This window comes from Photinus pyralis, unplaced genomic scaffold (genome assembly GCF_008802855.1).
Source record: "Photinus pyralis isolate 1611_PpyrPB1 unplaced genomic scaffold, Ppyr1.3 Ppyr1.4_LG7, whole genome shotgun sequence".
NCBI classification, from domain to species: domain Eukaryota; kingdom Metazoa; phylum Arthropoda; class Insecta; order Coleoptera; family Lampyridae; genus Photinus; species Photinus pyralis.
The window spans coordinates 2,329,792-2,344,471 of NW_022170738.1; the positions used below are offsets into that span (position 1 = coordinate 2,329,792).

At 35.6% G+C, this 14,680-nt stretch overlaps 2 protein-coding genes across 5 annotated transcripts; one reads left to right on the forward strand and one right to left on the reverse strand.

The window, feature by feature from the left end:
• The first annotated feature begins 263 nt into the window (after nucleotides 1–263).
• Nucleotides 264–7,409, forward strand: LOC116176620 (target of rapamycin complex subunit lst8). Of its 2 annotated transcripts, none has more exons than XM_031495265.1 (6): nucleotides 264–291; nucleotides 427–539; nucleotides 586–951; nucleotides 1,100–1,302; nucleotides 1,354–1,496; nucleotides 7,207–7,409. In XM_031495265.1, exons 1-6 carry the CDS (start codon nucleotides 270–272, stop codon nucleotides 7,320–7,322), a joined length of 963 nt encoding a protein of 320 aa, XP_031351125.1. In that variant the 5' UTR covers nucleotides 264–269; the 3' UTR covers nucleotides 7,323–7,409. The 2 variants fall into 2 exon arrangements, with proteins under 2 accessions (XP_031351125.1, XP_031351126.1); XM_031495266.1 differs by lacking the exon at nucleotides 264–291 and adding an exon at nucleotides 355–378.
• Nucleotides 7,394–13,331, reverse strand: LOC116176618 (ADP-ribosylation factor-binding protein GGA1). 3 transcript variants are annotated; one of them, XM_031495264.1, is made up of 8 exons: nucleotides 13,180–13,331; nucleotides 12,988–13,104; nucleotides 12,539–12,936; nucleotides 12,111–12,330; nucleotides 11,766–12,056; nucleotides 8,578–8,692; nucleotides 8,010–8,526; nucleotides 7,394–7,961 (listed from the first exon to the last, which is right to left on the reverse strand). In XM_031495264.1, the coding sequence occupies exons 1-8, from the start codon at nucleotides 13,214–13,216 to the stop codon at nucleotides 7,755–7,757; spliced, it is 1,902 nt and encodes a 633-aa protein (XP_031351124.1). In that variant the 5' UTR covers nucleotides 13,217–13,331; the 3' UTR covers nucleotides 7,394–7,754. The 3 variants fall into 3 exon arrangements, with proteins under 3 accessions (XP_031351124.1, XP_031351122.1, XP_031351123.1); XM_031495262.1 differs by having other exon boundaries at nucleotides 12,539–13,104; XM_031495263.1 differs by having other exon boundaries at nucleotides 12,539–13,104; nucleotides 13,157–13,285.
• Between the last annotated feature and the right edge of the window lie 1,349 nt (nucleotides 13,332–14,680).

Genomic DNA, 14,680 nt, shown 5'->3' on the forward strand with positions numbered 1-14,680 from the left:
ACTAATTTCACCAGTTATCAGTATCAATCCGGATGCCACTGACGCATAAGACATTCCCACAACCGTGTTCTAATCATCCCGCCAAGTTCTGACCGTACACACTGACACATCATATGGCACAATCCAATTAAAAGGAGGAAATGTTGTGTATTGGCGCGCACGTTATATATTCCAAGGTCGGTAGATTGAAACTCCCAAGCAATAACAATGACTGGCTCTACAGGAGACCAGTTGTTACAAACTGCAATAAAGTGGTGTGCAAGCGTTTCATGTCAGTCATGTATCAGGATGGTACATGTTAGTTTTTTTTTCAAGCACCCTGTACAAATGTTTACTTTATATTTGAACATAACCTATAAACCTAACCTAAAAATTATTGTATTTATTATATTTGCATTTTACTTCATTTAACAATGGTTGTTGAAGGATCGAATGAAAATGATCAAATTATACTAGCAACTGGTGGCTATGACCATACAATAAAAATATGGCAGACTCACACCGGAATTTGCCAACGAACGATGCAACATGCTGAATCGGTAACCTACACACTCGAAGATAGTTTTGCACTAACTCTGTCTTTAGCAAGTTAACGCCTTAGAAATAACGCCCGACAAATCGTGCTTGGCGGCTACGGGCTACCAACACATCCGGATGTACGATCTCGCTTCAAACAATCCAAATCCTACAGTCAATTACGAGGGTATTACGAAAAATGTAACCGGCGTCGGTTTTCAGGAGGATGGGAAGTGGATGTACACGGGTAGCGAAGATTGCAGCGCCCGCATTTGGGATTACAGGCTGAAGAGCCCTCACGCTGCGAAGATTTTTCAAACATCCGCACCCGTGACGTGCGTTTGCCTTCATCCCAATCAGGTGGAATTACTTGTCGGCGATCAAAGTGGAGTTATACATCTGTGGGATTTAAAAACCGATCACAATGAACAGTTTGTAAGTAGTTTGCAGCGAGTTGTTCGATAATTTTGTTAAAATGTGAAATTCTTGCATTGTTTTAAAATCCCTTATCCCCCCACATACCAAATCTGTTCTTTAGGGGCGGCCCAGTTGAAAGGGGATACTCTAAAGTATTATTCTTTAGATACCTGAAGGGGATACCATGATATTAGACATTGACGTCGATTCTGAAGGTACCCACATGGCTGCAGTGAATAGTAAAGGTCGTTGCTACATCTGGAGCCTTACCTTTGGTAGAGAAGGTGAGCCGACAAAAATGCACCCTAAACACAAGTTCGACGCCCACAAACGTCAAGCTTTAAAGTGTAGATTTAGTCCAGATTCTACGTAAGCTTCTACCGACTGGCAATACTGACTTTAGGTATCATGTTCCCGTAGGTTGTTGGTGACGACATCGGCTGATCAAACTGCTAGAATTTGGAAAACTTGCGATTTTACTTTACTGCAAGAATTAACGCAGGATAATCAAAGATGGGTTTGGGACGCTGTATTTAGTTCAGATTCCCAATACATTTTTACAGGTAGGTTTTTATGGTGTATGTGTTGGAGGGGGCGCATTGTTCATTGAGGTGTAGTAAAGAAAAATTAAGTACCTACCTATACAGAACGTTACAAATCAAGTTTTCTTGAATGAAACCCGGGTACATAAGAATTTAAATCGAGGGGCGGTTCCCATTGGCGCTTTCTATGGGCATTTTTTTTATAAGAATCTGTATCTGTTATCAGAATTTCCATAACACTATAGTCCGTTTTTAAACTAAGAGGAGTGATTTAAATAGCTCCCGCGAAAAATCTGCATTGTGATTGGCTTATACGGCGCCGTTTTTACACAGACGCAATTTGAGGATCTTGACAATTCAGTTGACATCTTTATTCGGTGTGTCATTTACAATTGTGTTATTCGTAGTTTATTTAATTTTGCCCTTTTCGTGTGTTTTAACTCTTGTTCAAATTTCAATTAAACAGTCAGTTCTTATTAGAACTAAACCGGGTACCTGTACTTGATTTTGTTGGTGCAAATACTTCGAAATATGGATTCCATGCCAAGTACTTAGTAAAGCGAACATTTCACCTGTAAAAAAGCGTACGCGTCTTAATTTGGCGCATTTATCGATCTCAGAAAAGCAGTTCATACTCGACTTATATAAACAGATGTTAAATGACGACCCTGGCACAAAGATGGTTACCATTGTTGCAAAAATTGATGAAGGCGCAGGTAAGAAACGAAATACACATTAAATGTTAATTTATCACACACACTTTTTTATATAGGAATTGCAAAATCCACGGTTTACCGAACAATAAAGGAGTATAAGAAAACGGGAGCTGTAACACCTTCTAAACGTTCGGGGGGTCGCCCACCTTTGGTATCGCAATTTGACGAAAGCATAAAATCATCAGTTCGTCAAATTATTCACAACTTTTTCTACCTCAATGAACTTCCCACGTTGGACAAAATCAATAGTCGTGAAGAATGTGTCCTTCATCTACTTGAACGTGACGACATAATAAGATGGAGACGAAAGCATTTAAAATCTATTAAACAATATAGGAACCAAGGACGAGTCATATATTACTTAGATGAAACATGGTTAAATGAAGGCCATACAAAACAGTGTGGGCTGATGATAACGTTCGTACTCGACGACAAGCGTTTGAGGAAGGATTGTCTACCGGTTTAAAAAATCCTTCTGGAAAAGGGAAACGTCTCATTATTTTACATGTTGGCTCTGAAAACAGTTTCGTAAACGAGGGTCTACTACTTTTTGAAGAAAGAAAAACATCCATTATCACGAAGAAATGAATGCGGAAGTGTCTGAAGAATGGTTTGCATCTTTCTTAGTGAAAATTCCTGAAAATGCTGTAACTTTACAATATATTGTAGCTAGCACCTTTTGATTTTATAAAATGATTGCATTTATGTCTACATAATAATTAAAATTTCTTGTCAACCAAATTGTGTAGGGTAAAGTGTATTAAAAAGCCATAAAAATGATCAACACTGCATTTTTTTATAATGTATGCCTTATGTAGTAGGCAACCCATAATGCACATGTGTACGTATGTATGATACTTAAAACAATTGCCCAAAAGTTACTAAATTTAGTAACTTTTTCGGATGTAAATCAGACTTTTCAATTTACTCCTCTTAGTTTAAAAACAGAGTATAGATGTAGAAACTACAAATACTACTTTCTTATGGGCGCCATATTGGATTTGTATGTTTATTTTTGATAGAGGACAAAAAAGGGAAATATGGCTGGTCACACTAATACTTTTAGATAAATAATTTCACTCAATAACTTCGCTAAAAATTCCATTTCAGCGCACCAAAAATGGTACGCAATGGTTCGCGAAAATCAACTTAGAATGAATTTTCCATGATAGAAAAATTCATGCACAAACAGTGTATCTACATGATCACTCGAGAAACCCAGCTTAGAATTTGCCCCTCTCTCACTTCTCTGAGTATTTAAATCTCTCCGCTAGAACCCAGGTTAGAACCTCCCTAAAACAGGACCTATTTTCTGAAGGAAACAATTTCGACTCGCGTACTTTAAACGAGGGGAACTCGCATTTCTATCACGTGCTCAGCTGTTCATAGAAGAGCGAAACTTAAGTCCGAAGAAATCGTGGCAATGCCCTCGATTTCCGGAATACATTTCTTGTTATCGCTGGACATACTTCCGTTCACGTTCGCCATGAAGCGGTACATGTGTAAATTTGCTATACTAAACAAATTCGAAAAAATACTTTTTTAATTCTCAAGCGACCACCCGTTACAAAGTCTATGAAATATGCCTTGATGTGGTCAATATTAACAGAATTCACAAGCTGCAAAACTTTTGCTTAAGGTTAATATTTGGAATTAGAAGACGAAGACGTAGTAGTCATAAATTGGTTGAGCTCAGATGGTTAAATATGAAAAATCGTTTCCTCTTGAATGCAGCCTTATTTCATAGTATCATAAATCATAATAAATGAAACACAGACTTGTATGTGAAAATTAAATTTCGAGCAGACGTGCACAATCTTAATTTGAGCTTCAAGGGATTGTTAATGTTGTATAATGATTTAAATCCACTATTCACAAAGATCTGCTTAGGGTTCAAACAAATACGTAGGTAAGTGATCCATTTCCAAATATTTATACCTGTAAGATTACCTTACACCTAATTTGAGGCAATTTATATTTATTCTTTTTTTCTTTGTAATTTTTTTTTGTGGATCAGAATTCAACATATCAAGGTTAAAAGAACAGATGGCGTTATTTTATTGTTAAGCTGAACTTCGCCTTGCACTAATTTTTTCTTCTTGTTCATTTTTGTTGGAAAAACAATCTTATATTTTCCTTCATTCGGTTTACCAAAATCGCATAACCGTTTTCCATTTCCTAACCCCCTATTCCTCGTCTTGGTCATCAGCGAGTGAATTGTTTGTTCCCTTTAGGTACCTGATTCTTGGTGTTGTCTTGTGAAATAATGTGCATAAAATGTACTTATTCAGCATCGGGATAATGTGTTTCACAGCTTTCACATCAATTTTTATTATCATTTGTAGAGAATTTTCGATTGTACTGGATCTTTTATAATAACCTCCCAATTATTGAAAAGAAAGAAAGAGAATAACTAGAACCATTTCGAAATATTCAAAAATTTTCAAAAAAAATATAACAATAAAACATATGAATATTGCACATCACAATACGCGTATTCACAGTTCCCTACCGATTTCCAAAATAAAAAAGTACTCGTTCCATTTAAAAAAATTGGGTGGCAATTGGTTTTGTGATTTTTATGAACACCAATGAATATCTCCTCGTCTTATTTTTATATTCAATATGGCGCTTAATGTGGGTGTAACAATGCCTTTAGAATGATAACAGACAAAATCTGGAGTCATTAGGACGTTTTTGGTGAGAGATATTTTTTTCGTGAAGCGTCATTTTTGTTCACTGAAACAAACAAAAATTTTTAAGCTGATGACTAACTTCAACCTCAAGTGTGATATCAAAACTATGAAGAATCCAACATTGTAGTAAAAGAAAATAGGTTTTGTCATGTGAAAAATCCATGTTTAATGTCTACTTCCAATGGGCTACTTGCAAGGTTTCGTTATTAGCCAAAAATTTGCACAGGTGGCAAGTACTATATACGCCATACATGAGGCGAATACTAATTTTTGAAAATGATCATTTGTTTTTAAACAAATAGTAAAAACAATTACTGGGAATCCCTTTAAATATGACGTCAGCTGCAAACGCCCTGCCATTGGTGCGACGTCACAACTGTGGTCGCCATATTTGTTTACATTCTTGTGTTCGTAGATCCAGGTTTGTAGAGGTCCGCCAGGTCAAGTTTGTTTTGTGTCTTGTGCGCAAAAAACGATAAAGGGTGCATGTGTGTGTGTGGGTGGGGACATGATAGAGAAAGTTCAAAAAAATTAGTACGAATAGTGTATTTTTAGGTGGACTAAAAATTTTCCACATTTAATCTCTTCAGGCAGCCCTTCACGTACGGACTTCGCTTCGAGCTTTGCCTGTACGAACATTGCCCAACATGAATTCATGCAAAGCTCGAACGTGAATAAGGGACCAGACGAGCAGCACTTTGTTTTGTTGCAACTTGGGTCGTGTTGACGTTTTCGAATCTGTCGGAAAACTTGGCGCGGCGCGAAGCTATGCGCGCTAAAGTTGCAATGTGTAGTTTGATTACGAGCATGAATACAAGGTTCGAAATAAGACAATATATTCATTATATTGGATGGAATGAGACATTAAAACTTTCAATGCCACTTTCAGAAAAATGTATTGTAGGCATTTTAACGAATTTAATTTCAACAATTAAGTAGGTATATATTTAATGTCAGCATATNACTGAACTTTTACACAGTTGTGACGTCACAACCATGTGCCGGCAAAATCTAGCGTTTAAAATGATTTCCAAGCGCGCGAAAAACTTATCTTTAGATAATTTAAAAGTTTGTGTGTTTAGGATTGTGAAATTTTGCATACTGGTATTTCTTTATGTTCCGCATTGATTTATCACATAAATAAAAAATGTGAAAGTGGCCCATTGTTCCGAAAGTGCCGCCATGTTGAAAATATTTGTCAGTGCAGAAGTTTTTAGAAAGATTAGTTGACCACTTTCCGAAAGACGACTGATTGAAGCTCGTTGTGAAGCACCCTGTATATACTTAATTTTCTCCATTTCAACCATGGTGTATATCTTTATTATACACCATGATTTCAACTGATTCAATCAAATTGGATAAATACTATAGACAATACCGTTAGGATGCCAAAGAGCAAAATCGGATGAATGCGTTTTTTAAATCGTTTCCAAAACCTTTTAAAAGGGACCATCTGTACCAAATTTCAACCGAATCGGTGGTTTTACTGAACCTTGTTTAGAAGAATCATGCTGCACACACACTCATTACGAACCTACAGACATTTTTTGGACCCTTGGAACCTTAAAAGGTCAAGATCCGGGGTGAAGTCTCAAAATCGAAATTTAAATTGATTTTAATATAAATTCCGAAAGGTAAATAGTTGAGCAAAATAAAGTTCAATGACTGAAAATAAAGTATGACAAAATGATGGCGCGTGAGGCATGGGAGGCGTTCAAGTTGAACCTTTCTCCAACACTTCATTTTCAAGATTTTGGACACAAGTTTTTACATCGTCAGTCCAGCCTGGTCCAGACATTCCAACCGCCCTTTGAAGAGTATATTGCGTTTGTGGGCACTCTCCTCCAACTCACTATTTTCGAGATATTCTCACTTAAAGTCTTAGCATCACCAATGCAACATCACGATAAGGCGTCAATGAAGAAGCCCTGATTGGTAGAAGGTGGGGAAATACAAATGACAAAAATGTATATTTTGTAAATTATAATAATATTGGAAGTTGTTATTCCAGAACAATTGACGAGATCTTTTGCAATCGATTTTTCACGGAAATATGGCCAGACCTCTAATGACAATTGCAGACACAGACCGCCACACAAATATTTGTGCCTTTTCATTTTAGAGAACAGAATTATCAATTTAGAGTACAGAGAAATCCACAAAAGTGGCTTGGTTGCTAGCTTACCCAGTAGGGGTCCTTGGTTTGTGAATAGATTTTAGTTGGGTTTCAACTACCACTGTATACTTCTACTTTTATTTAGAAGTTTGCTGCATTTTATACCGATCCTATATAATTGTAACAAAGTAATTCATTTGCAGCATCTTCTGATGGATGTGCAAAATTATGGAATGTGAAAAGTGGCCATATGGAGAGAGAATACGCTGGACATCAAAAGGCAGTGATCGCCCTAGCTTTCAGAGACGCTGTACTGTAAAATAGAAGAAAATTGTCATAGGACAAGATTCCAATGTTGGGAAGGTCTTAGAAACGAGTACACAACTGACATATGCATAACTTATTTATATATAAATTAAAAAATATGTTTAGAAGTTTCAACAAAACATTGTCAAATAAAATTTGTTGTTACATATATCACAAAATACTAATAAACAAATACATTTATACAAGAAACAGTTCTGTAAAGTACAAAGAAAACTAAGTACGTTAAAAAGTTAAATGCAATCTCATTAGTGCACGAACCGCCTCTTAATCTGCTTTTCTGATGGCACCAGTCCATTTTATACATTGTTAATGATTATTATGCTTAAGTATGATAACCAAAGTTGTACTAGAAAATTCGAGCAACTATGTCTATTAATGGAATTTCAATACCAAAACAATAAAAGCGCCGTGGAATGCATTAGAATTATTCCGTAACTGGTAAACTCTCAACCTCTCCCATTTCTGTAAACGTCTCGTCGTCCATCGTGTAGCTAACGATAAACTTTAAACAGATTTTAATTTTTTCAGGGTTCGCTATTAACATGACTTGTGTGACGGCCGAAGGTGGGAGGAAGGGATTATGCGACGGAAGTTCTGTGCCCGAAGGTTTTTGCAACTTCAACTTGCAGTTCTGAAATTGTGGACATTTTAAATACCACCTACCAGAAATTATAGTTACCTTCGGTACTACAGCTTGGAACAACAAATTTGAGAGAGGTAGTTCATTTTTACTAATCGTAGTGACAACAATGACGGTAACGTCTTCGCGAGGTTTATTCTTTCCAAAATGGAAGGTAACCGTAATTCCATTTTTCTCATCCAAAACAACCAGCGGCATTAACGAACTCGGCTTTATTTCTTCTAATTTTACAAACAGATCGTTTAATTTGAAATCTGTTTTAGTGAGGGATTTGCTTTCAATAATTGTCGACGTTACCTCTTCTTTGACTATTGGTTCCGACTGTTCTTTTTTATCACATGTTATGTCAACCAGGACATCGTCTCCATTTAAGTCTCGATTTTGCGACGCCATGCTGTCTGTAGCGTTGCAGTCCGTTTTAGTTAGGAAATTGAGATCAAGCTTAAAGGCGTCTACTAAGTCAGTTAATTTGCTTTGTTCGGTAAGCGAATTTGTATTTTTGTTTTCCAAGGAGGACTGTCTTGCTAGTACGTTCATCGACACTTTTTCTGTCACCCTTTCATAAGAAACGTAAAAATGTAATCTAAGAGAAAATGAAGTTGCTTACTTATTGAATTGTGTACTGCTTCTTTGCGAAGATAGATTTTCTTTCAGTAGGTGTTCTCCTAATGCATCCAATTCATCCAAAGCACTTGTTTTACTTGACTTTGCATGGATAGTTTCTGGAACAGAATTTTACTTATAATTAGCCATTTTCCAATTTCGCTATGGTATTTTTTTTAAACATCATCTTATTATCTTTATTGAAATTCTTTGTGCATCTATTATTGAGGCAAAGGAAAATAGCCTCTCGATTGGTCCTTTGAACGTAGACATGTACTAAATTGCATGAATACATTTTTTAGTCATGGATGTTGTAACGGGCTTATTAGGTTGAATTTTTTCGATTTTCCCGAAAAAAATAAGGAGGGATTTTTAAGCTGTAACAAATTTCCAGGTTCTTCCCAAACAAATTTTGGTCATAATGATGTAAAGAATTTATCTGGATGATTGGAGTCAACGAAATATGTCATTTTTACGCGAGGGTTTCCAATGAGCTTTTTGTTTGGCGTCTAGATACAGAACGTAGGGATAGCCTTACATCCGTTTTAAGAGCGATATAAAGTTACATTTCCTATCTGATCATGAACTAAAGTCAACTTCGAATTTGGTGAGCCTACAGGTTCTAGAAAGAGATAGGATTGATTAACAACCTTCGGGATTGGTAGCGCAAGGTATACTAACCAATAGAAAATTTAGACATCGCCATTTTGAAGTGTATTTGCCATTGTGAGTCTGAAAAATTTACTCAGTAATTAAAAGAGGGTTGTTGAGTTGAATTAACATATAGATGAAGTTTCTCGGCCATAGGGGAGAGATCGACAGATTTAAGTAAGAGAATTTAAATTTTTTCGGTGTTAAAATATTTTAAATTAGGTGATAAAACGGAGAGAAAGTTTAAAAGTCTTTAAGTGTCAAGTTACAGATCTAAATTAATAAAGACTTCGTTTTGACTATGGAAGCAAATGTGTGGATCGTGCGAATTCCTGATTCCGCATTAAAGAAAAACTGCGTCGGATTCGAATTAAATTTAAGTCATCTTTTAGTATTTTAGTTTTTTGCTTAAAAAGTAAACATATATAAAAAAATTTAAAATTCTGATGGAATTAAGTGGTAAAATTGTAACTAAAACTGTCGATAGTTTCAACAATAAACTTAGTGCTATTGGTCTCATTGTGGGAGAAGTCTTGAAATCATTTTTTATGTATGTGTTTAGTGTTTACGAAGAATGTTCTCCAATTATACACTGCACCTGCCAATGCATCAGCAAAAAAACAGACAGTCCACCATCAGAAATTCAATTGCACTATTGAAACATGAAAAGATTTGCTGCTTCAACAGTCCTTTTTTACACCTGTGAAGAAACCAGATCACAATTCCTCTAATTATAATGTATTTAAATCATACATCCAGATCGTCCAAAATGATTCAAATCCAAAGTGATTCGAACCCTCCCCAGCTCTGATGGTAGGTTAACTACTGGCATAGAGTTAGAGTTACTCTATGCTACTGGTAAAAAAAATGTATTGTGGCTAGCACAGATTAGCCAGAAATGAGAGTACATACAAACAGACTGACAAACTGATCAACATCATCGAGATTTTGGATTCCTGGTGCTTCAAAACGTGTATTACCGTCAAAAAAGTGGGGGGTAATTTTTTACCCCAATGCAATACCTCCTCCCTTACTAACATGCAGGTGCATTGTACTGTGGTGTCCTATCTACGCTGTTTTGAAAAGATTGAGACTTGGGGTTTTCGCGATCCTGTGCCACTTTTTTGTGAAACTTTTAATACCACACACAGAATGAACCTAGCTAGCTACGGTTGTTGCTCAGATACAGGGTGAAAACGAAAAGTTTGACTTTTTGAAAGAAAAATTGTAGGTGGAATTTGTTTAAATTTTCAAAACATTCATTTTAGAGTTGATAATATCATACTGAAGAATACATGGATACCAAATTTTGTCAAAATCAATTTTTTGGTATTCCCTGAACAGTTCATTGGAATCTCAGTAAGGTGAGAGATACAGTGTAGGTTAATGGGGGTAAAGTTGACCATTTTTGAAAAATCTTTGAAAATAACTGAGATATATATCACCGTTAAACTGAAAATGTCACATTTCTATAACACACTAGATGTAGAAGCTACAGGGTATCACTTGCTTATTGCTTATGGACGCCATATTGGATTTTTACGGAATGAGATAGAGAGGACAAACAAAGAGATTTATTTGGATGCATCGCCATCGTAGCCATGTTGATTCAGCAATATCTAGTTACCCGTGGATGTTTTATTAATTTTTTTTTTATTTTGAAATTGTTCTTGTAAATTTATGTAAAAGTATAGTGTGACACGTCATTGTTTTTCTTTTTTTTGTCATCTCTATAATTTCGTAAAAATCCAATATGACGCCCATAAGAAATAAGAAAGTAGTCGCCTGTAGCTTCTACATCTAGTGTGCTATGGAAATTCCGATAGCAAAAAACTCTTCGGGACAGCACTCTCTACAATGAATGTATTTAATAATAAATGTTTTTTTTTGTTCCGGTGTTGTCAGACCTGTAAACAACCGAATGAAGAAAAGTTAACGGCCATAATAACACACCCATAATTGAAAAATGCCCTAAGAGAAACCATCGGGTTGCTTCAACCCACATTTGGAACCAAAATGGGAAGGTTCAGAAAATGTTCCCACATGGGCAATATCTAATCATTTTTCAATTTTCATTACATATTGCATAAATATTTTATAGTTGTTTATACACGACACCACAAAACCTTATTTTAACGCAGACGCCTGAGAAGTCATTATAAAACTTCTGAAAATTCTGAATTTAATTTAAATGTCAAAAATAGCAACCTTAGGTCTATATCCACTTTCCATGGAAATTATATTGTGTTCTGTTCTGAACTTCATTTCATTTTGTGCTCCACATCCCATTTTTAATAAGTATGACAAACATTAGAATGCCATTAAAGTGATCACTTTCCAAGGACTAAAGGTTAAAATTAAAATGGCAATTTAACATCTGCTACAAGATAAAAGTATGAACCTGACTTAATTGACTATTGGCATCTGTAAAATGCATGTCAATGTATACATGTTTTGGAGTGTTTTTTGGGGGCTGTTTAGCTTATAAGTACCTACTATTAGATATGTGGGAGATGGGTGCATCTCAGAATCAGTACCTACCTTCCAAGGATGTATTTTTAAGTGTTGAAATGGGTTTGAGAATATCGTCTTGATCTGTAACAATATTTGAGGTAAAGATATCACATAATAAATCCATATCAGATTGAGATTCGTTGGAAACTTGACTTTGAAGTGCCACGTTATTCGAATTCGACGTAGACTCGTCGGCAAGATCTAACAGAGAGAGATTACTTGACTGAACTTCCTGTTGCGGAATATTTCCCTTTATTATAATTTCGGTGAACTTATCGAACACTTGACCTAACTCGTCGCTGGCATGTAGCACTTCATCTATAACGTTACAGGCACAGTATTACCTTTCTATCAATGTTTAAAAAACCTTACTAAGCATTTCTTCATTTTGTTGTACATCGGTTGCTAGTTTAAATACACTTGGCCTCAGTCTCTCACAACTTTGGTGTAGTTCTTTTATCAGTTGAAGTTCATCCTCGGAGGATATTCCTGGCTTATAGGAGTCTAGCATTTCATTTAGTAGACGGACGTTGTTGTGTACTGATTCGAGTTCGATTACCCTACGACTCTTTAATTCTGCCCTTTTGTCATCCTGAAGTAAAAAACAACTATGATTCGCCTATTTCATTTCACAGTTTTACTATTCTGAACTATCATACAAAGTATCTATAGTAATTCTATAGAACAAAATAATTAAGCAGTAGCCAATATTTTCAAGTACTTATTTGGTAAAATTCTTAGTCGTCGTATGTATGATAGTTCAAATTTTTTAGAATAAATGGTTAGGCGGTGTTCCGTACCTCCTTCACCATATTCTTAATCAATCGATTTGCCGCTTGCAAGTCTTCCGGATTTTTGCTTTGCAATAACTTTTGTAACAGCCTATTTTTTTCTTCGTCGTTAAATATAGAATTCCCTAATTTGCGTTCAGGTAAAGTAGCATTATCGGCACAAACACTTAAAGGTACCTCACGTATTACTCCCTGCTTTTTAAGCATATCGTACGCTTCCTTAATTTTAGTTTCCTTCGGATAATCTAAAGTCCATATGTATAATAATTGTAAAACCTTTTGTTTAATTGATATAGGAGTTTGGGAGCCCAAATATTTCGGAGAAACTAGTTTTATCATTTCATTCAAAAATCGAAACTTCCCAATTTCGGAGTGCAATGAGTTATTGCAACGTTTCATCGAGGTGTCTAGGATTGTAAGCGTGTGTAATGCTTCCGTTTCATTTTTTGAATGCATACGATTCGCCAATAGTTTAGCACCGATGGGAGGTCCTTCCTTTTCTTTATTTATCAAGGCACAAAACGCCTCGACAGCAGCAGTATCTACATTTTGACTCTGTGTGTTTGTAGCTTTATCTGAAAAAAACATAACCTAATTTGATAATTGAATTCACAGAAAAACTCTTACTAGATAAATTTATCATTACTTACGTAACAACGCATCTAAGCTTGTTGTTACAATATCCATGATTATCAGTTGAAAATTTAAACTTTTTCCATTATCCTAAACTTCAATTCGATTGACATTTCAACTGTCATTTGTCAAATTTATTTTTATGTTGGTTTTCGTTTTGGGCACAATTTGTTCTGCACAAAAAATTTTTTCAATCTGGAAAATTCTGGGCGTTTAGGATCCTACAGACCGAAATTTATAAGACAACGTCGAAATATTCAAGATTGGACTTGCACTGCTTCAAAAGCTATAGCCCTTTCCTTTTTCCTCGAAAATATAGGTTTTTTTGGCACATAACTTTTTAAGAAGGTACGATAGTACCTCAATAGTATCACAAATATTGAAATATGTGATCCAATCTTGAAAAGTACGAGACGTTATTGGATTCAATGAACCAAAACAGAAAACTTATACAAACAAGTTTCAATTTCCGAGTACCGCCTAGTCGTTTCTCGGTGAAAATGCAAAGACTATAGCCTTTCCTATAAATTCGATTGAAAAAACTTGTCTGAAATCAACCGGAAAATTTCTTAAATTTTTGAAATCAAAATCGATTTCAAACTGTCGGAAATCGACCGAAAAAATCTTTTTTCTTATAAGATTTTTGCCTGTAGAATCCAAAACGACCAGAACTTTCAAGATTGGGCACCTTTCCTTTTTCTTGGCATTTCAGTTACCAATGCCTGTAACTTTTCAGAATTATGCCCCCATTGACCGTGGACGCGAATTTCGCCCGCCACTGATCTTCGACCGTTACGTAACCACATTTGTCACATACGTAACCTATCTTTTTTGATAACAAAACAATTGACGTTTCAACCGTAGAAAATAGTGGAAAACTAGTTCTACATACTTCGCCAGGAGAAATGCGGTTAATACGATCGCTAAATCATGTACTGCTCTCTTCCCGTATTCGCCCACAGCAATCCTGTTACCGTAACAAAGTTCGAACATCTAGTGGTGGTATAGTGTCCGAACCACCTAGAATACCGTTCGGAATCATCGGAGTGATCTGTACCGTTGTCTCGGGTTTGCTGATTGGAGCTGCCATTAGTAAAAACATTGCGAATTTCCTAGAAGAAAACGATCTATTTGTACCATCTGATGATGACGACGATGACGATTAATAATACGTAATATCCTCCACTAAAGCTTTGTTAATTCATATTAGGTTCTTTTTAAGATGTGTCAGTAACCAACAATGTATGTTATATATTTATTTGCAATAAAGTTCGTTACAAACTTGTAAAAATACGTATCGAAAGATATGTTCTTAATTGTAATTATTTGCTTGTTGCACAATATACTTAAACAGTCATTTGTTATATGTACTTCAATAAATATGTAATGAAATATGTAGGTTTATCAAAATGTGCGTTGAACATAATCTTTTGTTTCATACTAAACTAAATGTATAATGCTTACAATAAGTCTGGGAAGGGAGAAAGGAGCAAATAAAGACGTTAAATGTTATGTAGG